Source organism: Lepisosteus oculatus, chromosome 14 (genome assembly GCF_040954835.1).
Source record: "Lepisosteus oculatus isolate fLepOcu1 chromosome 14, fLepOcu1.hap2, whole genome shotgun sequence".
In the NCBI taxonomy this organism is placed as follows: domain Eukaryota; kingdom Metazoa; phylum Chordata; class Actinopteri; order Semionotiformes; family Lepisosteidae; genus Lepisosteus; species Lepisosteus oculatus.
Window position 1 is genome coordinate 35,372,171 of NC_090709.1, and position 27,466 is coordinate 35,399,636.

Here is a 27,466-nt window from a genome sequence, read left to right on the forward strand (position 1 = left end):
GCTGCTGATGCTCACTGACCGGCTAGTTAGTGTTGGTTTAACTAGCACAGTATGTGCACAGGAGAAAAGATGACTGTGGATCCCAGCAAGTCAGGAAGAAGACCGGTTCGTTCCTGATGAAGCGCTAGTTCTGAATAGTGATTCAGCTGTCCACAGTTCCGACCTGTTCACGAGGCCTGCTGCTGATGCTAACCTCAGGTGGATCCTCTGGTTACTCTCTGCCAACCTCCACTCTAGACTCTTAGAACAAAGGAAAGTTCTGGCACTCAGACACACTGGCCGTTCCGTGGTTGTCCGGGCTGAGTCTCAGGATGGTCAGGAGGCGCTCTGCGAGAATGTCCTGCCCTTGGGAGCCTTCTGCTCCTGGGCCGTCCTGCCCTGGAATTCTCCTTTGAGATTCTCCCTTTAGAATTGTCCACAGAATCTCTCAGGCTCTCTGTGTTGCCTGTTTTTACCTGGAGGAACTTCAGCTCATTGATTGGCTGAAAGTTCCATGGGCATCAGAGTCCCACGTGGGTTACTCGGCCCTACCAGTCCCTGATTGGTTGATCAAGGTGAGATATGAGTCACTTACTCCTGACACCTAGGAATGCGGTCCAGATGTCCATCTGGCACTCCCTAGACAGATAGGCGCCAATGGATGACCACTGATCATGATAGCCAGGCTTAGCTAAGTGCATCCCCCTTTGGGAGCTGTCCCTTATCAAAAGAAAACATCTTTAAATCAGCCTGCATGAATAGCTCCTCTGTGGCTGCACCACAGAGATGAACAGAGAGATGAGGCCTCATTTGGGAAAGCTCAGAACACTTAATTCTGTCTTATTAACAAGCATTGCCGCTACATGCATATATTCTGTTACACACACATATACAATGTCAGAATTATATCCAAAAGTATTCATGACATTTATATATATATACACAAAGAATACCAAAATACAAACATGATCAAAATAGAACATTATTTAAAATTAGTTTTCTTCACATGGGGCACTAAGGGCTGGTTTTCAGTGAGTCGGATCTCTTACGAGGAAGAGATCAGTGTTTCAGTGGAGAGTCCTCACTCTGTGTCCAGGAAGTATCCGGTCTTCCTCTCTCGCTGGGAAAGACTGTGTGGATCAGTGACTGACCTGCGGCAGTGTCTCTGTGTCTCTCTGTCACTCCGATAAAACTGCCTGAGTTCCTCCTCTCCCTCTCCTGCTCCTGTCTCAGTGTCTTCAGCTCTCTCTCAGCTCCTCGATCTCCTGTCTGTTTCTCTCTCCTGTCTGTGGGCTGTGTGTGTCTGCTCATTGTGTCTGTGGGCTGTGTGTGTCTGAAGGTTGTGTCTGTGGGCTGTGTGTGTCTGAGGGTTGTGTATTCTTGAGCGCCTTCAGGTTGTGTGTGAGACTACGTTGTTCCTACTGTGTGTGCTCTTGTGTGTCTGCGGGCTGTGTGTGTCTGCTCATTGTGTCTACAGGCTGTGTGTCTGAGGGTTGTGTACAGATGCAGCCATTCAAAGTGAGCAGTACAGACACGTTTAATTTTGGAACATAAACATACAGTATATAGCTGGTCTCGGTACTTTAAAGAAAAAAATACACACCAGTATTCCATTTCTCCCTAAACATTGTAAGCTTCGAAGTCTTTAACTAACGTGATACCGGAGTCAACAAGCATACTTTTAGAATTTGATTAAAAGGGAATATAATATGGAATCGTGTATCTCAAGAAATTAATAACGATATAATTATATTCATGTTGCAAAAGAACTGCAACGGACATAAAAACTCCCTTGCTTTTAACAGAGCGTTCCATAATTTCTAACTACGAAAATGCCAGGTGAAAGGATTTGTAAACATATTTTGTTAAAGCAAGTCAGTTTTTTCCGCAACACTTAAAAGACATTTTTCCAAGAAAGTTTAGCCTTTGTCACTAATGAAACCACTAAATAAAGACATAAATATAGAAATCTTAAGATTTGTTTTATTTAATGTTGGTAGCAGGATGAACTGTCAGAGTGTATATTTTGTCGCAGAGTTGCTGCAAGATGTTAACAGTGAAAAAGGTATTTAGAAATGAGTTATTTCAAGATGAAAATTTTCAGAATAATTGCAAATCTAGCAGGATAGAGAAAGCACAGAAAACTGGCAGTTAGATTGATCAGATTAGTATGAAAAGTCATTTAGCAAAGGGAATGAGAAGAGTGACAAACTAGTATACTTTAGATCTTTTTTTCTGAACCAGGGAAAATCTGATCATGTTTCCCTATAACAATAATAAAAAACTTTATTTGATATATCACCATTAAAGGGTGGCATCTCAAAGCAATACAGTAGATGTAAAAACAGATAAAAGGACCACAGATTACAAAGTAAATGCATATAAGAAAGACAAGCAGTTAGAGGTGCTACCAAAATTAGAAAATGAAGCAGATACAGACACTAAGTCTTCTGAAAAGAAAGGTTCTGAGGTTAGATTTAAACTGGCCCTGGTGTGTGTGTGTTTGTGTCTGTCTGTCCTGTGATGGACTGGCGCTATGTCCAGGGTGTATTCTGCCTTGTGTCCGTCGCTTACTGGGATAGGCTCCAAATCCTCTGTACTGGATAAAGAGATTAGAAATGGATGGAACTATACACAGTGTTAGAAACCCACTATGAAATGGCAGCATCTCACTGAGAATAAAACATTTTATAGTGCTGGCTTAAGGAAACAGCCTTTCCACCTCTCTTGCACATCAGTATCCATACCTAGTTATTTAAACAAATTGCCTCTAATTATAAACATCTTAATATGCTGGCTCTGTGGATCTGCATCAGCTATGTTTGCCCATTCCTTCAATTCATGTGCATCCAACACACAGTTCAACGCTAGCAACTACACAAAATCTAAAATATGAGCTCTACTTGCCACTTACAATACCAACAGTACCAGCTAACTTTAGTAGTGACATTTTCATGGATCTTTTTAACAATAAAATTTACAACATCAGACTTCAGACACAATTAAACAGGCCTCAAAAAAGTCTGGTACAAACATTTTCAGCATGGAATAAACCATTACTTTAATGGTATAAACCTTAAATGGATTCATATTCTCAATAAGATTTGGTGCTCAGTAACATGACTTAGAAAATGACAGAAGACGTACGTATCATGCTTATCCTTCTATTTTTCATAATCGTAAACTCCTTAAGGCAGTTACATTTTCTCTGTTCTGACCTGGAGTTACAGAGAAATTTAAATTCTAATAAGAGATTTGTAATGAGGAAAGTCATACCAATCACTCATACAGTACCAGGATTTGCAATTACAATACAAATACTTTCTTTCTGTATGTGTTTATTTTGCAGTTTGAGTCTATGGCATTCCTTTGGGGGTCTATACTCCAAGGCATGACTTTTTTATGGGAACATGACATTTTTTTAAACATATATTTTTGTGGTAGGAGGGCGCAAAACATCAGTATTTACTGCTATTAATTACTGTACGATTTATAGTTGAAATCTGAGCCTAGATATAAAGTTAGATATAAAGTTAAAATCTCGACAAAGCAATGTAGGAAATACAGAGAAAATAAATCCTTTCTGACATCTAAAATCAGTTTCGATCAAGGTCTCTAAAACGAACAAGAAAAAGAGGATTTTCGGAGGGCAATTACGCTGTGTTTATATAGAATAAGTGATTTACTGTATGAGCAATCTAATTTCTTGTTCGTTTAAAACAGTGAAATGTCAGCTGCAAAAGATCGCACCAGAAACAGCACTCTCTCTGCCTGTCATAGACGTTCAGGAAAGGCTGAATGAAGTCATGTCAAGTACAATAATTCGGTGATCAATAATAACAGTTGTAGGACAGTATATAAGGAGGATAAGGATTTTGAAGTTGACTCGAAATCTGATAGGTAACCAGTGCAAGGACTTGAAAACAGGTGTAATGCATCCCTGATAGGATTCTTGCTGTCATATTCTGAACATATTGAAGATTGCTCAGTGTGGATTTAATTTCCCCAGTGAACAGGATGTGCATTTATTAATTCTAGAAAAAAAGCCTTTCTTGATTTCTCTAGTTCTTAGTTTCTCTAGTTCCCTTTAAAATAAACTATTATTCCACAATGCAGAGTATTACATGGCCAGTATTTACACATGATATTTGTGATTTAAAGAAATTAACACAAGCAGCTTTTGGAGATTTAAGTGTTGGCTGAGTTATTGCAGGATAAAAGACTAGAGATGTTGGCAAGAGGAAGATAATTTGGGGAAAGCTGAGGAATACACTTATAACAAGAACACTTCCTAATGGGGTTAGGCATACTTTTGATGAAGATGATGAAGTTAACAGACTATATGTTTACATAGATACTGAAATAAGGATTGTATTTTAGATTATGTGTAGTTGCTGGCATTGAACTGTGTGTTGGATGCACATGAATTGAAGGAATGGGCAAACATAGCTGATGCGGATCCACAGAGCCAGCATATTAAGATGTTTATAATTAGAGGCAATTTGTTTAAATAACTAGGTATGGATACTGATGTGCAAGAGAGGTGGAAAGGCTGTTTCCTTAAGCCAGCACTATAAAATATTTTATTCTCAGTGAGATGCTGCCATTTCATAGTGGGTTTCTAACACTGTGTATAGTTCCATCCACACAGTGCCTTTACTTCCATTTCTAATCTCTTTATCCAGTACAGAGGATTTGGAGCCTATCCCAGTAAGCAACGGACACAAGGCAGAATACACCCGGGACATAGCGCCAGTCCATCACAGGACAGACAGACACAAACACACACACACCAGGGCCAGTTTTCCCATAAACCAATTAACTTACCAGTATGTTTTGGAGTGCGAGAGGGAGTCATATCACACATATGGAGAAAAACCATGTAACCCAGAGAGAACATGTAAACCCCACACACACAGGATGGCAGGAATTGAACCTAGGACCCCAGTGCTGCAAGATAGCAATGCTAACCACTTTGCCACCATTATAAATGGATGGATATCTTAGTTATCTTTCTAGTTCACAGGTTTGCATGCATAATTTAATTTTGAAAGCCACTGAGACATCAGGTACTACTGTTGTATTTATGAAAAAGAAACAAAACAAAAAACATACTAACAACTGTGCCATCCTACTCCTTAGTTAATACATTTTATTATTCATAAACAGTTAACATTGTTAGCAAAATATTTTGAATTATATTTAACCCTATTTTTTCTTTAGTTTTGTATTTAACTTATTATATGATAGTCAGACTTAATGTATATTTGAACAATGAAAATATATTTTTACAAGATTTTACATTAAGCACTTAAAATTAATATGGTTAATAATAGTAAACTGTAACATGCTGTAACAAGATCGGTTAAACTGCGAAGAAAATGCTTTCAGAGAAAATGTTTCAGGTGTGAAGAACATAGATCTCCAATGCAATTTCAACCAAACCTGTTCCCACACACCCTGCCCCCACTACCATTAGAATATACACAAAGCACTCAAATCTTTCGAGCTAATGATCAGGTGACCCGAGAGAGAGCGAGAGAAACACCAAGGGGTGCGGAACCAGGGAACTATTTACATGGAAAACGGGCGATCTCCCCAGACTGTCCGCCCGTTTCACTGTTACCTGGATACCTCTTTATTTAGAACTCACTAACACTGGTTTTTAGTTTAGAAGGATTCAAGTAGGGTTTTAGATGAAAGGCAGCGACCTTAATCAAGCCCAAATCATAATTGAACCCATTCAGAGCCTACATTACATTTTAGCGTTTCATTCTGAGCAGAAGACCCTCACACCTGAAGAAGGCTTGCGTTTTCTCTCTTCTCTTTTAAGCATGTGTACAATGTGTAATACAATTACAATGTGTAATTACAATGATGTAATACAATTTGAATCGTATGAGGGTGTATTATTAGGGGGAGGTGTCTTTCGCTGGAAATCTCGCCTGCTTCTACTTTACGAGTACAACCCCCTCTCTGCCGGAGTGCTGGCTGTGACGAATTAAACCGGTTTCACAGGTTTCAATCATAGACCATGTGACATGGGAGTCAGGAAACTAACACACAGCGCCACCAGATTTGACAACGCTATAAAAACGCTATAAAATAATGTGACTAGGCACAGAACAAGTTTACAGCACAGTACAATAATAAATGCTGACCATGACTTTAGAAGCATAAATTACCTTACACTCAATTTAAACACAAGCTGTCTTTAGCCCTCTAAGCTGGTTCATACAGAAATGTAGAGATCCAGGCTCAGAACACACAGCTTCATTAGCGAATACATATGCAGGACAACTAGAGAAGACGTTTTACAGAGGATGGATTTTTAGAAACATCCCATCAGTGACATCACTGAAGTCAACTCCTAGGTACTGTAACTGTCGTGTGGATAGTTTCACAAGAATCAGACAAAGGTTTAAGCATCGCTTGTTCTAGATAAAACTGCAAAAAAAAACCAACAACCCATAATGTACTTCTTTGCAGCTCTGTTTGCCCAAATCATATATTCACAACGTGAAATTTAGAAAATAATATTACGTAACCAAAATCCGCAATATGGAAACAGAACCTGTGTAATTGTTGATAGATGATGTACTCGTAACATTTTTACAAGATGAACTACAACATTTAAAAAATGAGTTGTATGTACTTGATATCTCTAATCAATCCACGGCGACATTGTTAAAGCAGAGTCCCAGTAAAACGAAACTAAAACGCCCTGCGCATACCGTTTCGCGCTTCTTATTAGTTGCTCAAAAGTAATTTGACCGTATGAAATGCATAATATAAACCTAGAAACATATACGTGAGCAGTATTTACGTACTGTAGTATCGGTGTTAAGACATACCTCTCAAATACTGTAAATCAAGTTAAAAATATCTCAAGACCGATTCTGGTCATAATGAAACCATGTTTCGTGTATGTTTTCTTTAAAGTACCGAGACCAGCCATATACTGTATGTTTATGTTCCAAAATTAATATCGTTTATGGCCTTCACACGCGTTGCAGTATGCTCCTATTCTTTTTATGCTCAGCTACTAAGATTTCCCTTCAGTGGTAAAATTAGATATGAATATTCAATACTTAAACGGGCACAGTTAAGACATTAAATATACATATACATACTGTATACAGTACAGTTTGCATACGGTAATATGTTTATGTTACGCGATTAAAAAATAAATAAATAAAAATGAAAAGTCCAGCACCAGCTGGATTCGAACACACAACCTGCCAGTTGGTAGTCACGCACCTAGACCAGTAGGCTACAAGACAGCTCGCATGGACAGGCAGGCGAAACAGCCCTACACAGCCCTGTCGCAGCACACGAATTCTTTAGATACGCGATTCCATATTATATTAGCAGAAAAGCTTAAAACTACCACTTTTTCACACGCTATTTCACATGCTAGTTAAATACTTCGATGCTTAAAATCGTTAGGGAGAAATGGAATACCGGTGTGTATTTTTCCTTTAAAGTGCCGATTCCTGGAATCTGACTGGCTGACACCCCTCTGAAGTGGTTCCATAAAATCTGGTATACGGAAAAGAAAGCGTTGATAAATACAAGTGTCTTTTAATACACTCTTTGCTGTGCTCTTGAGGATCCTTGTGATATTTTAAGCTCTAGTTGAATGATAGGTGTCGCATTTTAAATCATTTTCGTAGTTAGAAATTATGAAACGCCCTGTTAAAAGCAAGGAAGTTTTTATGCCCGTTGAAGTAAAACAAAATGCCTGACAAAGTATGGCTTGGACAGATTCCAAGTGCTTGTACAAATGTGCTAAAGAAATTATACTTTGAGTATACAGCTTGTCCAAAGTCATCCATTATTAATACTATTAGTAATATCTTCAGTAAAGGCTTTGATGCATAAATATTTCTGATAAAGGTAGGTTGTGTACTTTTGTCCAACTGAGCAATCTTGCTTTCATAAAATATACCAACATTTTAATGACTGATGATTAACATGCTGTAATACACAGTTCAAAATTAAAGGCTCAAATGCTGTACATGAGAGGTTAAGCTCCCCCTGGCGGTTTTACAAGGCGACGCCGGATAGTTAGCCACGTGACACACGTGAACTGCGTGATACCGCGACACGCCCACCGGGGTATGCCGCGAAATACCTCACCCATTTTGAATGGCTGCATCTGTACGTGTGCATGAGTGTCTGAGTGTGACTGCGAGTCTGCGTGCGAGTGTACGTGTGCGAGTGTCTGAGTGTGACCGAGTCTGTGTGTGCCCGAGTGTCTGAGTGTGACTGCGAGTCTGTGCCCGAGTGTACATGTGCGAGAGTGTCTGAGTGTGACTGTGAGTCTGTGCCCGAGTGTACGTATGCGAGAGTGTCTGAGTGTGACTGCGAGTCTGCGTGCGAGTGTGCGTGTGCGAGAGTGTCTGAGTGTGACTGCGAGTGTACGTGTGCGAGAGTGTCTGAGTGTGACTGCGAGTGTACGTGTGCGAGAGTGTCTGAGTGTGACTGCGAGTCTGCGTGCGAGTGTACGTGTGCGAGAGTGTCTGAGTGTGACTGCGAGTCTGCGTGCGAGTGTACGTGTGCGAGAGTGTCTGAGTGTGACTGCGAGTGTACGTGTGCGAGAGTGTCTGAGTGTGACTGCGAGTCTGCGTGCGAGTGTACGTGTGCGAGAGTGTCTGAGTGTGACTGCGAGTGTACGTGTGCGAGAGTGTCTGAGTGTGACTGCGAGTCTGCGGGCGAGTGTACGTGTGCGAGAGTGTCTGAGTGTGACTACGAGTGTACGTGTGCGAGAGTGCCCGAGTGTACGTGTGCGAGTGTCTGAGTGTGACTGCGAGTGTACGTGTGCGAGAGTGTCTGAGTGTGACTGCGAGTGTACGTGTGCGAGAGTGTCTGAGTGTGACTACGAGTGTACATGTGCGAGAGTGTCTGAGAGTGACTGCGAGTCTGCGGGCGAGTGTACGTGTGCGAGAGTGTCTGAGTGTGACTGCGAGTCTGCAGGCGAGTGTACGTGTGCGAGTGTCTGAGTGTGACTGTGAGTGTACGTGTGCGAGAGTGTCTGAGTGTGACTGCGAGTCTGCGGGCGAGTGTACGTGTGCAAGTGTCTGAGTGTGACTGCGAGTCTGCGGGCGAGTGTACATGTGCGAGAGTGTCTGAGTGTGACTGCGAGAGTACGTGCGAGTGTACGTGTGCGAGAGTGTCTGAGTGTGACTGCGAGTCTGCGGGCGAGTGTACGTGTGCGAGAGTGTCTGAGTGTGACTGCGAGTCTGCGTGCGAGTGTACGTGTGCGAGTGTCTGAGTGTGACTGCGAGTCTGCGGGCGAGTGTACGTGTGCGAGAGAGTCTGAGTGTGACTGCGAGTCTGCGTGCGAGTGTACGTGTGCAAGAGTGTCTGAGTGTGACTGCGAGTCTGTGCCCGAGTGTGCGTGTGCGAGTGTCTGAGTGTCTGCGAGTGTACGTGTGCGAGAGTGTCTGAGTGTGACTGCGAGTGTGCGTGTGCGAGTGTCTGAGTGTGACTGCGAGTGTGCGTGTGCGAGTGTACGTGTGCGAGAGTGTCTGAGTGTGACTGCGAGTGTACGTGTGCGAGAGTGTCTGAGTGTGACTGCGAGTGTACGTGTGCGAGTGTCTGAGTGTGACTGCGAGTCTGTGCCCGAGTCTACGTGATTGCGAGTCTGTGTGCAAGTCTACTCGTGCGAGTGTACGTGTGCGCCTGAGTCTGTCTCTGAGTGTCTGCGAGTCTACATGTGTGCGAGTGTCTGAGTGTCTGCGAGTCTACATGTGTGCGAGTGTCCGAGTGTGACTGCGAGTCTGAGTGCGAGTGTCCATGTGTGCGAGTGTCCGAGTGTGACTGCGATTCTGAGTGCGAGTCTACATGTGTGCGAGTGTCCGAGTGTGACTGCGAGTCTGAGTGCGAGTGTCCGAGTGTCTGCGAGTCTACATGTGCGCGAGTGTCCGAGTGTGACTGCGAGTCTGAGTGCGAGTCTACATGTGTGCGAGTGTCCGAGTGTGACTGCGAGTCTGAGTGCGAGTGTCCGAGTGTCTGCGAGTCTACATGTGTGCGAGTGTCCGAGTGTGACTGCGAGTCTGTGTGCGCGCGCGAGTCTACGTGCCCGGGAGTGAATCTGAGTGTGACTACGAGTCTGTGCGAGTCTACGTGTGCGAGAGTGTGCGTGTCTACGTGTGCGAGAGTGTGCGTGTGACTGAGTCTGTGTGTGAGTCTACATATGTGCGAGAGTGCGAGTCTACATGTGTGCGAGATCAGATCGCCACCGCCAGCCATGGGGAGTCCACCGTCAGGTCTGTCCAGTCAGTGTGTCTGTATGAACCCCTCTCTCTCAGTGCAGTGTTCATATACTGGAGTGTCCAGTCAGTGTGTCTGTATGAACCCCTCTCTCTCTCAGTGCAGTGTTCATGTACTGGAGTGTCCAGTCAGTGTGTCTGTATGAACCCCTCTCTCTCTCAGTGCAGTGTTCATGTACTGGAGTGTCCAGTCAGTGTGTCTGTATGAACCCCTCTCTCTCTCAGTGCAGTGTTCATGTACTGGAGTGTCCAGTCAGTGTGTCTGTATGAACCCCACTCTCTCTCTCTCAGTGTTAATATGAGATGTGTCTCTCTCTCCAGCTACACCTCTCTGATCTCCATGGCCTGCCAGATCTCCTCCGGGATGAAGTTCCTGGCCTCCCTGAACTTTGTGCACCGGGACCTGGCGACCCGGAACTGCCTGGTGGGGGAGGGCGGCGCCATCAAGATCGCCGACTTCGGCATGAGCCGCAACCTGTACGCCGGCGACTGTGTGGGGGTGTTGGGGGTGACCCCATGTGTCTGTGTCCCCAGGGGAAGTTCACCACGGCCAGCGATGTGTGGGCATTCGGGGTGACCCTCTGGGAGATGCTGAGGCTGTGTAAGGAGCAGCCCTACGCCTCCATGACAGATGAGCTGGTGATCGAGAACGCTGGAGAGTTCTTCAGAGACCAGGGCAAGCAGGTAACAGCCACACCTGGCCAGGAGTACCTGTACCTGTCTCTCTCCTGTTCAAGAGGCTTTATTAGCATGACCGATGGGTACAATCAGTGTTGCCAAAGCAAATAAAAATAATAAAATTAACATGGAACAAAACAAAAACTAGAAGTAAAATAAAACCTACAGACATGTCACAGACATTTACAACAAAGAGATATGATAAAATATTGACATATACTGTAGCGACTGGAGCATTATTGGGAGACAGACTCACTGTTCCTCAGGCTGTGACAGGAGATCACATACTGGGCTGCCAGATCAACTGAGTTCCCTCCTCCCTCTCCCAGTAGGATGGGGACCCGTTGTGACTCTGGCAAGTGTGTGAACTCTGGGATTAGATTTCTGAATTTCGGGAAATGTTTCTCTAATCCCAGAGTATCTGTCACAGTGCAGTAGGAAGTGCACCTCTGTCTCTATTTCTCCCCGCTGGCAGTGGGAGCACAGCCTGTCCTCTCTGGGCAGCCAGGTCTGCCTGTGTCGCCCAGTTTCTATGGCCAGGTTGTGGTCACTGAGCCTGTACTTCGTCAGGGTCTGTTTCTGTTTGTTATTTTTTATTTTGGTCAAATATTCAGCTAGTGTGTATTGTCTGTTTAGGGTTCTGTAGCATTCCAGTTTATATTGTGTTTGTGTGTGTGTGTCCCAGTGTGTGAGATATTGCTGTTTGATCTGTGCTGTGATGTGGTTGAGTCTGGGTTGTGGTGCTCTAGCAGTGCTGTCCTGAGGCTGGTTAGGATTGGTGTGGCTCAGGTCGGTGAGCCTCAGGCCCAGCTGGCTCAGGGGGCTCTGTTTTGGGCTCAGCTCTTGGCTCAGCAGGGCTTTGTGGTGGTAGGAATTTTGGTCGCTGTTTTTTAGGTGTAGCCAATACTTTAATATTCTTTTCTGTATGTTTATCAATAGTGGGTACTGGCCTTATTCGGCCCTGCACCCGTTGTTAGGAGTTTTTCTCTGCACACGGAGGATGATTCTACAGATCTCCATGTGCAGAGTTTCTGTGGGGTGTTTGTCCCATTGGGTGTAATCCTGGTCTGTGAGGGGACCCCACACTTCACTGCCATATAGGGCAATGGGTTGGATTACACTTTCAAATATTTGGAGCCAGATTCTTGTTGGTGGGCTGATGTTGAAGAGCCTCCTTCTTATTGCGTAGAAAGCCCTGAGTGCCTTCTCCCTCAGTGCCTTCACTGCCAAGTCAAAACTCCCGGAAGAGCTGATGGTGAGACCGAGATATGTGTAGCTGGATGTGTGCTCCAATGTGTTGTTGTTGTTCAGTGTGAATTTGTACCTGTTTCCCTGAGGTCTGGCTTTCTTCTGGAAAACCATAACTCTGGTCTTGTCTCTCTCTCAAGGGCAGGACTTTGTCCTCTCAGTGGCCCTGGGTTCAGTTAATGATTAACTCACCAGGGCAGAATGAAGTCTTGGACGCCGCCTGATATGAACGTTTCTGGTATATCTCATCACTTAGGAATTTAAAAATATATATAAAAATACTTTTAAAATTGTTTTTCATAAGCAAACTCTCTTGTTTGGGGTTCTGGAAAGTTGATCTAAAAGGATCTCCAAAACACTTTACAGTCAGGGACCCCACTTCATCCCACCTGCAAACAACTGAGAAGAGGGAATTTGGGGAGTACAGACCGAACCCCGACTAAGCAGCACCCCTGACCAGCAGTCGGGTCACTGGGGTCACACCCCTGCTCTCACACACTGTAAGGACATTGTTGTTGTCACTCTGTAAATCGCTTTGAGAAGACACCTTTAAAGGTGCTATATAAAATAGTTTTTTTTTTAATTATTACTTCAAATGAGATCTGCTGAAAATCAAGAGTCGATTTTATTGTTGGACATGTGCAGCTATATAGAATCTGTTGATGTATTAATCACTCTTGCCATTAGTAATCAATTAATTTAAAACAATGAAATATGGCTATAATCTGTTAGGTTTTGCACCAATTGAATGATTTTTGTAAAGTTCTTTTAGAACAGCATGACGTGACCTCGATAGTACTGACCTGAGTTGGTGGAATTTGCTAATAGTACAGCAAACAACACAGATGAGTCACACATACAACATATACAGTACAAATTTACATAGAACAGAAGACAAACATTGTCACATACAGCACATATGTAAACAACTTTCCATGTTAAACAATAAATTATACAAGGAAGTCAGAGTTCAAGGTGAATTCAGAGGTCGCATGGCAGAGGGGAGGAGTCTGAGGTTGAATCAGACCGTCCTTGATTGGGAGGATCTGAAACTTGTTCCAGAAGCATGAAGCTGAAAGAGATTATGAGCTGGGGGAGAGGGGTCGGAGATGATTTTCTGGGCACAACTGGAGGTGCAGCTTGAGTACAGAGATGAGATACTCTGGCTTCCTTGAAGAAACAGCCAGATTTGATCTTCTGATCATTTTAACTACTAAATACTCTTTTCTGTGTCCTGTCTTCTGTTGTTATTGTGTGGAAAACAGCTCCGTGCTGTTATAGACAGAACAGTGAAAACTGCCTCTGAGAAACACACAGGTAAAAACCATGTCTGATCAAGTCTGCTGCTGTCATTAACACGCATGAAAATACTATTGGTGAAAAAGAACCTAATACCTCGTCAGTGATTTTTTACATAAACATTTTTATATAAAAACAGTAAAACCAGGAACATGTTTATTAAATGTTTATTAAATTCCAAACAGTTTGATAGATCTCTGATCGCTGACAAGAGAAAGTGAAAGTAAATCAGCTCCTGTCTCTGAGCTGCTGTGTGATGGACTAAATCTAATCTCCCTGAGAGAAAACAGTTCAAGTACAGCACAGAGGATTTAAACAGACACAGGTCTGTGTGCCACTGTGTTAGTAACGCAGTACAGAGCGGAGGACAGTATGATTTTAATTCCTAACAGAACACAAGATGGTTGAATCTCTCAGTTTGGTGACCAGTAAGATCAGTGAATCAGTAATACAGCATCAATCACACTCACTGTTGGGAGGTTTAAGACCTTTACTGTTCCTCCTCTTGACAGGCAGTCTGGGCTCCTCTTCTCTCTCTCCCTCCCTTCTTTCATACTTCTGTCTCAGCTCCTCTGTCTCTCTCTGTCTCTCCTCCTCCCTCTGTCTCAGCTCCTCTCTCTCTTTCTGTCTCTCCTCCTCCCTCTGTCTCAGCTCCTCTGTCTCTCTCTGTTTCTCCTCCTCCCTCTGTCTCAGCTCCTCTGTCTCTCTGTATCAGCTCCTCTGTCTCTCCTCCTCCCTCTGTCTCAGCTCCTCTGTCTCTCTCTGTCTCTCCTCCTCCCTCTGTCTCAGCTCCTCTGTCTCTCTCTGTCTCTCCTCCTCCAACCTCTGTCTCAGCTCCTGTCTCTCTCTGTCTCTCCTCCTCCCTCTGTCTCGGCTCCTCTATCTCTCGTTCAGTGTTTATTTCTTTGATGTCAGTGGTGAAGTACAGCCCATAGTTTCCTGCCACCATGTCCTCTATCTTCTCCAGCAGCTCTGTGACCTGAGTGCGGTCGCCCCTGTTCTTGTTGTTGAGAACATGATACCTGTTCCCACACTTCTCCACCAGCCACTGGAGCTCCTCTCCTTCTTCCTCAATGTGCTGCTCAATGGTTGTGTGTCTCAGTGTGTACCACCAGGTGAACAACACTATTGTGTGTCTCCATACACTCTCACTGAGAAGCTCCAGATGTTCCTCTGCTGATCTCCAGTCGGTGTTTGAGTCCAGATCAATCACCAGGAGGAGAGTGTGGGGTCCTGGGGGACACAGAGACACACTGCGCACAACCTCCTGTCTGATCTGCTGTGGATCATCATCATCATCATCATCATAATTCCACACATTCCAGCCTGGAGTGTCGACCACAGTGATCTGCCTCCCAGCTACTTCACCCTGTCTCTTCACACACTCCTGAGGTTCTCCCTCAGTGTCAAACTCCTCTCTGCCCAGGATGGTGTTTCCTGCTGAGCTCTTCTCAGACAATCTCTGGCCCAGCAGCACGATCCTGATCTCTGAGAGACGCTGTGGTGCCTCATGGGAATCAGCCTGTCCCTCCCCTGTCAGAGAGAAAGATCACAGATTATTTACATGATAAAGTTCTCATCACATCTATCTTCACTCTTCATCCCATTTAAAATTCACGATAAAAACTTTTCTATATCTTTTCTATTGTCCCTGCCCCGTGACAGAGGAAAATCACAGATTATTGAGATTAATTTTCTGTGTATTCTCTGTGGTATACAAAAATGTTCTGTTAATGTTAGGTAATCAGACTGTATTCTTACAACATTCTTATTCTGTATTCTTGCAATTTATGTAATATATATATATATTTAACTGTTCTCTCAATAGTACATGTTTATTTTTCATCACAATTTTTTTTCTTAGAATAATTTAACCTCACTGAAAGTTTAGATTTCTCTCATCTGATAAATAGACATTTTTCCCAACTCCTTCCTTGCTCATCTTTACCAAGGGCACCAATACTTCTGGAGGGCCCTGTAGAGTCCCCCTAACACTGAGTATCCAATGGCAGTTCAGACACATATGGGACTCCTGTGTTCAGAATGAACCTTTATACCACCTTATTTTAAAAATACATGTAAAAAAACTGTAAAATCATTCAGTCTGTCCTGATTCTTCACTAGCGAGTCTAAAATGTCACATTTCATAAAGACATGTTTGGGACTCAGCCACCTGGCTGGGAAATCTGTGTGTTGTATAGTTTCAAACCGCTTAGAAACTATCTACTGTGATCCACACTGAAGAGAACTAGCATGATGTTAGTTTAAAAACAGTGAAACTGACAAGCTGGAGGAACTGAGTCTCTTCAGTCTGAAGGGAGTGTCCCACACTGACAGGGTGAAGATAGTGAACCATATATATATATACAAAATATTCAACATCCTCAGTGACAGTCAGTCATCATTAAAGACCAGTTAGATATTGACACCTCAGAGTTCCTCAGAATTAACACTGAAACTCAAAGCAACACTAAGACTTAAAATCAGGAGTGGGAGGCTCTACTGTACACAGAGAGAGGTGGGAGAGGGGAACAGGCTGATACCCTGGCTTCTCTCCAGACATAGCTGGGTGAGCTCCTCCAGTCAGGACAGGAGGCTCTACTGTACACAGAGAGGGGTGGGAGAGGGGAACAAGCTGCCCAGTCAGGACAGGAGAACCTGGAATCACTACTAATTATGGGCCAAATAAATTCCTCTGTTGTTCATCTGTACTGATTCCTCTCTGGTATTATCAGCTGTACAACAAACACAACCTCTGAGCAACAAACAGGAAACGATCATATCTGAGCGTGTCTGAGCATCATGAATACTAACAGTGTGAATCCAATACCATCAGCACACGGTCAGGTTTTACATCAATCATTTTACCTTAAATAAACACCTTATTAAAATATTTAGTACATTCCAAACAGCTTGAGTTGACAGTACTGATCCCTGATCTCTGACAAGAGAAAGTGAAAGTACATCAGCTCCTGTCTCTATCTCCAAGTTCAGACCCTGTGTGTCTGACAGACAGAACACACTCTCAGCAGACAGGAAGACACTTCTCCAGCTGCTGCTGTGCTCTGTGACAGAGAAGAGACCCTCAGTGACTCCCTTTATGACACTCTGACAGGCAGAACAAGAGAAAACTCACCAGGGCTGAGCGCTGAGCTCCTACACGCTGCCATCTCTCTCTCTCCTTCTCTTCCTGCTGATCTGAAGGGCAGGACTATGTCCTCTCAGTGGCCCTTGATAAAATATTTAGTGGGTTCAGTTAATGATTAACTCACCAGGGCAGAATGAAGTCTTGGGCGCCGCCTGATATGAACGTTTCTGGTATATCTCATCACTTAGGAATTTAAAAAAACTGTAAAAATTATTTTTCATAAGCAAACTCTCTTGTTTGGGGTTCTGGAAAGTTGATCTAAAAGGATCTCCAAAGCACTTTACAGTCAGGGACCCCACTTCATCCCACCTACAATCAACTGAGGAGAGGGAATTTGGGAATTACAGACCGAACCCCGACTAAGCAACACCCCTGACCAGCAGTCGGGACACTGGGGTCCACACCCGTCTGGATCAATGAAGTTAATGAGGCGCTGTCCTTTACAAGTCTTTACAGGTCCTGGGGATCCCACTACCACCACCAGTGTGCAGCCCCACCTGGATGACGCCCCAGTCCTCTCCCCACACACCAGCTCACAGTGGGGAGGAGAGCAGAGTGATGAAGCCAGTTCATAGATGGGGATTATTAGGAGGCCATGACTGGTAAGGGCCAATGGGAAATTTGACCAGGACGCCGGTGTAAAACCCCTACTCTTCTCGAGAGACACCCTGGGATTGTTGATGACCACAGAGAGTCAGGACCTCGGTTTGACGTCTCATCTGCAGGACGACGCCTGTTTACAGTCCAGTGTCCCCGTCACTATACTGGGGCATCAGGACCCACACAGAGCGCAGGGTGAGAGCGCCCCCTGCTGGCCCCACTCACACCTCTCCCAGCAGCAGCCTCAGTGTTTTCCCAGCAGTCTCCCCTCCAGGTACTGGCCAGGCTCACACTGCTGGGCTCCAGTGGGGCTGCCAGCTGAGAGTTGCAGGGTGATAGGGCTGCTGGCCATTATGAATGCAACTTACAGAATGAACATCTGGGAATTATTCTTGGCATCATGCACTGATAACAATAGTACTACTACTACTAACACTAATACTACTACTGCTAACAATAGTACTACTACTAACACTAATATTACTACTGATAACAATAGTACTACTACTAACACTACTAATACTACTACTGATAACAATAGTACTACTACTAACACTACTAATACTACAACTGACAACAATAGTACTACTACTAACACTACTAATACTACAACTGACAACAATAGTACTACTACTAACACTACTAATACTACAACTGACAACAATAGTACTACTACTAACACTACTAATACTACTGATAACACTAATAATACTAATAATATGACTGCTACTACTACTACTGCTGCTGACAGCGCTAATAATACTACTAATACTACTACTGCTAATACTAATACTACTAATAATAACACTAACAATACTAATACTCTACTAATACTACTGATAACAATGATAATACCAGTAATAATACTAATACTACTACTAATAGCAATAACACTACTAATAATACTACTCACAATCTCCTTCACACAAGAACTGCACACACGGTGTACAAATCAGCTGACTGGAGAGTAATTTCCGACGGTGATAAACACAAGGAATAGAACTGACCTTGTTGGTTTCTCTAAAAACACTACAAGTCCTGTCAAAGACAGGATATGCTCCACTAGAATTGTTGTCTCTGACCGGTGAGAAATTTCGTTTGTTCTGCGAAGGACTCAGCAAGAAGAGATGTGTCAATTCAGGTGCAGTTGTTTATCGTGAGGGAAAGCACAGATAATATGGGCTTTAATGAATTAACAGTGAAAGTGTAGCAGGGGGCCTCGTATGGACTGCGGTTGTGTCTAGTTTTTGTTATTTGCATTTAAAGATTTTGCTTATCTTTTGCAAACAAAATCTAAGCTAAGACTTCTACATGAAACATAATGCAGGAGCAGCTGCAGCCTAGGTAGACGTGCCGAAAACCACGTTACGTTGTTATTATTTACTTTATTATTTATTATTTCTCACCGAACACAGTGCTGTGCCACTGGGATCACACACCGAACAGAGTACTGTCCCCCTCGGATGACAGCCTGAACACAGTACTGTGCCACTGTGATTTCTCACTGAACACTAGCGCCCCACTCTGATCACAGTACTGTCCCACTGTGACAACACGCTGAATACAGTGTCTGTATGAACTCTCTCTCAGGTCTCTCGCTCGCTCTCTCGCTCTCTCTCTCTCCTCTCTCTCCCCCCTCTCCTCTCAATTCAATTCAAGGTGCTTTATTAGCATGACCGATGGGTACAATCAGTGTTGCCAAAGCAAATAAAAATAATAAAATTAACATGGAACAAAACAAAAAATAGAAGTAAAATAAAATCTACAGACATGTTACAGACATTTACAACAAAGACATATTATAAAATATTGACATATACTGTAGGTGGCTGGAGCATTATTGGGAGACAGGCTCACTGTTCCTCAGGCTGGGACAGGAGATCACATACTGGTCTGCCAGATCAACTGAGTTCCCTCCTCCCTCTCCCAGTAGGATTGGGACCTGTTGTGGGTTTGGCAGGTTTGGGAACTCTGGGATTAGATTTCTGAATTTCGGGAAGAATGTGTCTCTAATCCCAGAGTATCTGTCACAGTGCAGTAGGAAGTGCACCTCTGTCTCCATTTCTCCCCACTGGCAGTGGGAGCACAGCCTGTCCTCTCTGGGCAGCCAGGTCTGCCTGTGTCGCCCAGTTTCTATGGCCAGGCTGTGGTCACTGAGCCTGTACTTCGTCAGGGTCTGTTTGTTTGTTATTTTTTATTTTGGTCAAATATTCAGCTAGTGTGTATTGTCTGTTTAGGGTTCTGTAGCATTCCAGTTTATGTTGTGTTTGTGTGTGTGTGTGTCCCAGTGTGTGAGATATTGCTGTTTGATCTGTGCTGTGATGTGGTTGAGTCTGGGTTGTGGTGCTCTAGCAGTGCTGTCCTGAGGCCGGTTAGTGTCGGTGTGGCTCAGGTCGGTGAGCCTCAGGACCAGCTGGCTCAGGGGGCTCTGTTTTGGGCTCAGCTCTTGGCTCAGCAGGGCTTTGTGGTGGTAGGAATTTTGGTCGCTGTTTTTTAGGTGTAGCCAATACTTTAATATTCTTTTCTGTATGTTTATCAATAGTGGGTACTGGCCTAATTCGGCCCTGCACCCGTTGTTAGTTTTTCTTTGCACACGGAGGATGTTTCTACAGATCTCCATGTGCAGAGTTTCTGTGGGGTGTTTGTCCCATTGGGTGTAATCCTGGTCTGTGAGGGGACCCCACACTTCACTGCCTTTTAGGGCAACGGGATGGATTACACTTTCAAATATTTGGAGCCAGATTCTTGTTGGTGGGTTGATGTTGAAGAGCCTCCTTCTTATTGCGTAGAAAGCCCTGAGTGCCTTCTCCCTCAGTGCCTTCACTGCCAAGTCAAAACTCCCGGAAGAGCTGATGGTGAGACCGAGATATGTGTAGCTGGATGTGTGCTCCAATATGTTGTTGTTCAGTGTGAATTTGTACCTGTTTCCCTGAGGTCTGGCTTTCTTCTGGAAAACCATAACTCTGGTCTTGTCCAGATTGACTGGCAGTGCCCAGGTCTGACAGTACAGCCCCTGTTCTGTGGGCGACAGCAGGACCAGGTAATCTGCGTAGAGCAGGAACTTGATTTCTGTGTCGTGTAGTGTGTGACCAGGAGCTGCAGACTGCTCCAACATTCCTGCTAATTCATTGATATAGATATTGAACAGTGTTGGGCTCAGGCTGCAGCCCTGTCTCACCCCACGGCCTTGGGTGAAGAATTTAGTCCTTTTGTTTCCAATTTTCAATGCATATTTGCTCTCTGAATACATTGATTTAATTATGTCGTACACTTTGCCCCCTATGCCACTTTGGAGTAGTTTGTAAAACAATCTCTCGTGCCAAATCGAGTCAAATGCATTTTTGAAATCAACAAAGCAGGCAAAAATTTTTCCTTTGTGTTTTTTGTGGATGTGTTTGTCTATCAGTGTGTGTAGGGTGTAAATGTGATCAGATGTGCGGTGATCTGGCAAGAAGCCAATCTGACTTTTACTCAGGACATTGTGTTCGGTAAGGAAGGCCAGTATTCGTGTATTTAGGATACTGCAGAATACCTTCCCCAGGTTACTGTTCACACAGATGCCCCGGTAGTTGTTGGGATCGAGTCTATCTCCACTCTTATAGATGGGCGTGATCAGTCCTTGGTTCCAGGCCTCAGGGAAACATCCAGCTGTCATGATGAGATTGAGGAGTTTGAGCAGGGCTTGTTGCAACTTTGGGCTGCTGTGTCTCAGCATCTCATTTATGACTCCATCATGGCCACAGGCTTTGCGTGGTCTGAGGGCCTGGAGTTTGTCCAGTAGCTCCTGCTCAGTGATTGGGGAGTCTTAGGGGTTTTGGTTGTCTTTGATAGCCAATTCCAAAATTTGAGTTTTTCAAAAGTGGTTTTGGTCTGATTGATTTGTATTCGGGAGATTTTCAAAGTATGTTTGCCAGATTGTTCCATTTTGGATGGCCAATTCTTCTGGTTTTGATTTGTTTAAGTTGTTCCACTTCTCACAGAAACAGTTCTGATTTAGTGACTCCTCAATTTCTGCAAGTTGTTTGTTTATGTATGTGTTTCTTTTCTTTTTCAGCGTGTGTTTGTAAAGTTTTACCATGTCACAGTACCTGAGTTGCAGATCTGTGTTGTGTGGTTGTCTGTGTTTTTCATTTGAGACTTTTCGTAGTGCATTTCTGATGTTTTTGCACTCCATATCAAACCACTTTTCTTTTGCTTTTGTTTTTTGGTAGTTTTTTTTAGTTGTTTTTAGCTTAGATTTTGATGCTAGTTTGTGGAATAGGTGATTTAGTTTTTGTGTGGCCAAGTTCATCCCTAGTTTGTTGGTTTGATATGGAGTGTTTAGGAATGTGTCCATCAGTGTCTGAATTTCGTCTCTCATGAACTTGTCTCTCTCTCCAGGTGTACCTGTTGTACAGACTGACCTGTCTCTCTCCTGTCTCCTGTCCTGTAGGCTGAGCCGTCTCTCTGCTCTCTCCTGTCCCCAGGTGTACCTGTCGTACAGACTGATCTGTCTCTCTCCTCTCTCCTGTCTCCTGTCCTGCAGGCTCACCCGTCTCTCTCCTGTCTCCTGTCCTGCAGGCTCACCCGTCTCTCTCCTGTCTCCTGTCCTGCAGGCTCACCCGTCTCTCTCCTGTCTCCTGTCCTGCAGGCTCACCCGTCTCTCTCCTGTCTCCTGTCCTGCAGGCTCCTCGTCTCTCTGCTCTCTCCTGTCCTGCAGGCTCCTCGTCTCTGCGCCCCGGTGTGCAGGAGAGACGCGAGGGCCGCGTGATCGGACCTCAGCGGCTCGTGGACAAGCGGACCTGCGTCACTAACGGCGGGGAGGAGAAATGACTCTGCTGCTCGCTCGGCGTGTGTGCGCGGAGGTTCTCACGTCTGTCTGTTTTAATAATCTCATGTTGTGCGCGTGTGTGTCACTGTTCACACTACAGAACAAACAGGTCGCCCCGGAACGGCGATCGATGTGAAACTGGCTGTGATCGTGGCGCCCGCAGTCGTGACGCGGCCCGGCTCCCCCCGAGCGCCGGTTCTGCGGTCGTCCGCCCAGGCCGGTCCGGAAGGTGGCTGCTGGAGGCAGGGGAATGATCTGGGAGCTGGCGGGGTGTCGGAGGGGACAGGGGAGCACAGAAGGTGCTAGAAACTTTTGCTCCACCAGTTTGAGAGGGGGCAGACTGACCCCTCCAGGACCAGGACTGGACACACTGACTGACCCCTCCAGGACCAGGACTGGACAGCCCTGCTGCAGACACACACACACTGACCCCTCCAGGACCAGGACTGGACACACTGACTGACCCCTCCAGGACCAGGACTGGACACACTGACTGACCCCTCCAGGACCAGGACTGGACAACCCTGCTGCAGACACACACACTGACTGACCCCTCCAGGACCAGGACTGGACACACTGACTGACCCCTCCAGGACCAGGACTGGACAGCCCTGCTGCAGACACACACACACTGACCCCTCCAGGACCAGGACTGGACACACACACTGACTGACCCCTCCAGGACCAGGACTGGACACACACACTGACTGACCCCTCCAGGACCAGGACTGGACAGCCCTGCTGCAGACACACCAGGGTTTACTGGCATCTCCATCAACAACCTCTTTTGTTAGATGATTGCTGTAAGCTTTTTTTTATTTTACTATGTCTCTAGTGTAATAATGGAATTTTTTGACAGCACCTTGACAGTTTAACAGAGAGGACTGCAGACTACTGACGAACAGGGCGACATTTAAGTTTTAATTCCACATCAGTGCAAAGTCCAAAAGGACACCGGCCATCTCTCAGTGGAGGTGGGGCTTCCAGCACATACAGGGAGCGAATCCCTGAGCTCTTGGCTCAGGGGACCACAAGGGCCACCGACTGCAGAAGAGGCCTGGAAAAAAGCAGGAAACCGCTGCCGTTCGACACCAAGAGCACAGTAGGTTTCGGCTCTATTTTTTCACAGCTCCATGGTCGCCCAGGTCAGGCGCCCCGCGTGGTAGCTGTCAGAGAGGGAAGGGCTTAGAATAAGACGACGAAGAGGAACAAAAGGGTCAAGCAGCTACAACGTACCGGTAGTACATTAGTGCATCGCCACAGACGCGGACCTGCAGTTCTGCTCCAGTTTCGGTTACAGTAAGGTTTACGTGCAAAGACCAAATAAATGCATTTCTGCTCGTTGCCCACACCTAAGATTTGTTGTCAAAATTAATGCTTGGTTTCAAGGCGAAACTGTTTTTAAGAGGCAGGACAATTCAGCTGAAGGGATTGATTTCTTCCTGCTATCCACTTGTTAAAGAAGAAAAATTCAGAGTTGCTCAAATTCAAGTCCAGTACGTCTTCCTCTGCAACTCCACAGATGTTGACCTCCAGTTCTGCTCCTGTTTCGGTTACAGTAAGATTTACGTGCAAAGACCAAATTCAAACAGATTGTATAATGGTACATAGATATCGTTTGTTAATGCACAATGTTTTATGGCTCCAGTGGAGCCTCATACCTGCTATGCCAACAATAAAAACAATGATCTTTGCACTTTTATCTGTCCAGCTGATACGGCTGTTAAGAACAGAATGTCAAAATGCAGCATCATGATAAAGCCAGGTTGGTGCATGACTTTGAAATCATGTACAAAGGTTGTGATGTTAATCATTTAACATCTCTGTGTTGGGTTTGATTTCAGTAACGAACCCAGGCTCCAGCGCTATGTCGGCCTCAGAAACCATCGAGGTGGCCACACTCGGACGCCCCTTCCAGCTGGGGATGCTGTATGACTGCCGATTCCAGGTGAGAGATTCACACTGAGGTGACCTGTCTCCAGCTGTATGACCTTGACAGACACACTGATTCCATGTGAGAGACTCACACTGAGGTGACCTGTCTCCAGCTGTATGACCCTGACAGAGACACACTGATTCCAGGTGAGAGACTCACACTGAGGTGACCTGTCTCCAGCTGTATGACCCTGACAGAGACACACTGATTCCAGGTGAGAGACTCACACTGAGGTGACCTGTCTCCAGCTGTATGACCCTGACAGAGACACACTGATTCCAGGTGAGAGACTCACACTGAGGTCACCTGTCTCCAGCTGTATGACCCTGACAGACACACTGATTCCAGGTGAGAGACTCACACTGAGGTGACCTGTCTCCAGCTGTATGACCCTGACAGACACTGATTCCAGGTGAGAGATTCACACTGAGGTGACCCGTCTCCAGCTGTATGACTGACAGACACACTAATTTCAGGTGAGAGGTTCAGACTGAGGTGACCTGTCTTTCACCTCTATGACAGATTCCAGGTGAGAGCCATACTGAGCTGAGCTGTATGGACCCTCTTTAGATTCTGATCTGATGCAAGTTCGATGTAAGTTTTCTCTACACATCAAAGACGCAGCTCTTTCGACGTCTGCCTCTCCACACTGTAGATCGCTGCTGAATCCTATTGGTTGCCATGCTGCCTGATAGTCTGGCTCCTTCCTAGGACTTGTGCTCCTCCTGCATCATCAGGCACTGTACACCCACATTAACAGTCCTTGGTGTTCCCAGAGACAGAGTGTCAATGATAAGATCACTTCCTCCCTGGCTTCCAGTCATACCCATCTGGCTCCAGACTGGTGCCGTGTCGTCCCCTAGCGTTAACCCACAGTGGACACTCCATCTGGCTCCAGTCTGGTGCAGTGTCGTGCCCCTGGAGCAGTTAGGGTTAACGGCCTTGCCCAGGGGCCCAACGGAGTAGGATTCCTCTGTCGGCTGCGGGATTTGAACCAGCAACCTTCCAGCCACAGGAACAGATCCTCAGCCACAGAGCCACCGCTCCGCCCGACAACCGCTGCAGGACACGGAACACGTTCCACACCGCCCGACAACTGCTGCAGGACACGGAACACGTTCCACACCGCCCGACAACTGCTGCAGGACACGGAACACGTTCCACACCGCCCGACAACTGCTGCAGGACACGGAACACGTTCCACACCGCCCGACAACTGCTGCAGGACACGGAACACGTTCCACACCGCCCGATAACTGCTGCAGGACACGGAACACGTTCCACACCACCCGACAACTCCTGCAGGAAACTCCATCTTGCGTTAAATCTCGAGTAAACCAAAACACAGAATAATGTTCGGGTTTTGTAAAATAACTGTTCCTAAAAGTTCAACTGAAATAAAATAATAACTTAGTTCTACTCAATCCCTTAGTTTTAAAATCTACAAAAATAATTTTAAATTCTCTAAATTCAAAGCTTTCCTTTCACCAGACCTCCAGCCAGACTGATGTTGGCCTCTCTCTCATGCTGTCGGGATAAAGCTGCCTTTCAAATCAATCGGCATCCTGCTGCGACTGAGATGATTTAATGTCCACAGGGGAAAGTGTGGTTATAGATTATAAAGACCACAGGACACCTCAGGGTTTGCAAACAACGGTCAGACGAGAGAAGGCGTCTCTGCCTTTCCTGACCACATCTCCTTAGCAGAAGATCTGAACACAGATCAAACGCTTCTAAGGAACAGTTCTCAACACGCCAGTGTGAATTTCAAATCGCATTTCAATGTTTTTTGTCTGGCTTCTGTACTTGGTAGATCCACACGCCAGTGAAAAATTAAAAATACCTTTCCTCTGAGTGACCTGTCGTGCTCTATTTCTGGGTGACCTTGGACATCATCCATCTCTAACGAACGGTGTTGACTTCTGACGATTCTTGTGCACTCTCTCTCACCTGTATATAAAAGCACACTTCAGTCACCTGCAGGCGCGAGGCCCTGCTGACGAGAGACGCTCTGGTCCTCAGGTACGGGGCTGTGAAAGAGCGAGAGGCTGGAAGTGGGGCCTGCTCCTCCTCTCTCTCTCCCCCGTGTGCGCTCACAGGGTCGGTCTCTCTGAACGTGCCGAAGACGGGCGGAACTCAACACCCCTGCCTGGACGACGAGAGGAATAACAGGCAATCAAAACATTTAAGGACACCGACCGACTGACCTTGCCGAGAGCGTTCATGAGGTTTCAGACCGAAGTTCGGGAGGAAGGCGAGAGCCGCCGCTCGCCTGCGCTCGTCAGTCTCACACTCAGCACATCTCACACTCCTTCACCCAGCAGCTCAATCCTCTCCAGCGCACTCTTTACAGTCCAGCTGCACCACGGAGAGGAGACCCAGGATCACCTGAGGGGCGACGGAGAGGAATCCACTGTCACACACAGCAGTGACACGGGCACACGCAGTCACATGGGGACAACACAAGGGAACTCACAGCAGATGATCGCTCGACGGCATCGCAGCCGAAACACGGGGTCGAACCCAGAGAATTTCACAAGGCACTCAAAGCCCATCAATCACTCTCTTTTCTTGAGATCACATGTTAATGGAGGTTCCAGGAGAGATCAGAGCAGGAACAGGATACCCCCGTCCACGCAGTGTGACTGTTCTCGCCAGAGCCCACAGACCACACTCATTCCTCAGCACAAGTCCTGAACTGGAAGACAACAACCGGGGCAAACCAGTAAGTTACTGCTGATCACTACTTAATAAACTTCAAGGTTTAACAGACAACCTGCAGATCTCCTGTTTTCAGTTTTTATATCATTTTTGTGAGTCACACATCCAGAACACCCTTTCATAACGCATCTGTACGCCCTGTTCTTGCATTTCTTTGGGTTAGTTTCTGCTCACTTCCCCTGGAGTGCAACACCGAAATAAGTGTTTATGAAACTTTCATTTCTCTTTACCTGAAGTCAAATAAACCTGCAAGAACAAGTCATCCATACAGAGCTTCAGCACAGCGTATTTCCTGTCACTTATTTTATACTGTATTACTGTATTTGAGGTGTCATCTGAACCGAAGCAAACCTCGAAAACACGTTTTTACAACATTGTCGATTTTAGCAGTGGTGATGCAAACCTCCAATATAGACGGTTTGAAAACGTTGTCTCTTTTCAGCGGAAGTGCAGCAAATGTGTCAATCGGTTTTTAGTTCATTTATTGATCAAACTGTTTCTATCAGCCCTGGATCTGACATGAGCCGCAGCGAAACCGGAGCCACTTCGACACACCGGTATTTTACAATTTCATTAAAAAAACACTTGATATCTTTCCTTCAGGAGGAGGAAATACAAATATCAGCGAAACAAGCCAGCTAGTCAAAGAAACAGCACATTTAAACCAACAAAACTACAATTTCACTCAAAATGTCAGACGCCAACTGAAATTAAAGTGGCCTTCGAGATCAGTTCAGTGAGCTCAATAATAAACTTTCACACCAACAGAC

At 45.3% G+C, this 27,466-nt stretch overlaps 3 protein-coding genes across 3 annotated transcripts in view; 2 read left to right on the forward strand and 1 right to left on the reverse strand.

Annotated features, from left to right (window-relative positions):
• Positions 1–11,284, forward strand: part of LOC138243357 (epithelial discoidin domain-containing receptor 1-like) — a 50,466-nt gene extending 39,182 nt beyond the window's left edge. Inside the window, exons 3-4 of the mRNA XM_069198927.1 lie at positions 10,791–10,940; positions 11,267–11,284. Coding sequence (XP_069055028.1) covers positions 10,791–10,940; positions 11,267–11,284 — 168 coding nt within the window. The remainder of the gene's footprint in view (positions 1–10,790; positions 10,941–11,266) is intronic.
• Positions 1–27,466, forward strand: part of LOC138243467 (GTPase IMAP family member 4-like) — a 194,051-nt gene that overhangs the window by 98,585 nt on the left and 68,000 nt on the right. The window lies entirely within an intron of this gene.
• On the reverse strand, positions 14,007–16,678 carry LOC138243458 (GTPase IMAP family member 9-like). Its single transcript, XM_069199089.1, has 2 exons — positions 16,618–16,678; positions 14,007–15,014 (listed from the first exon to the last, which is right to left on the reverse strand). Exons 1-2 carry the CDS (start codon positions 16,649–16,651, stop codon positions 14,032–14,034), a joined length of 1,017 nt encoding a protein of 338 aa, XP_069055190.1. The 5' UTR covers positions 16,652–16,678; the 3' UTR covers positions 14,007–14,031.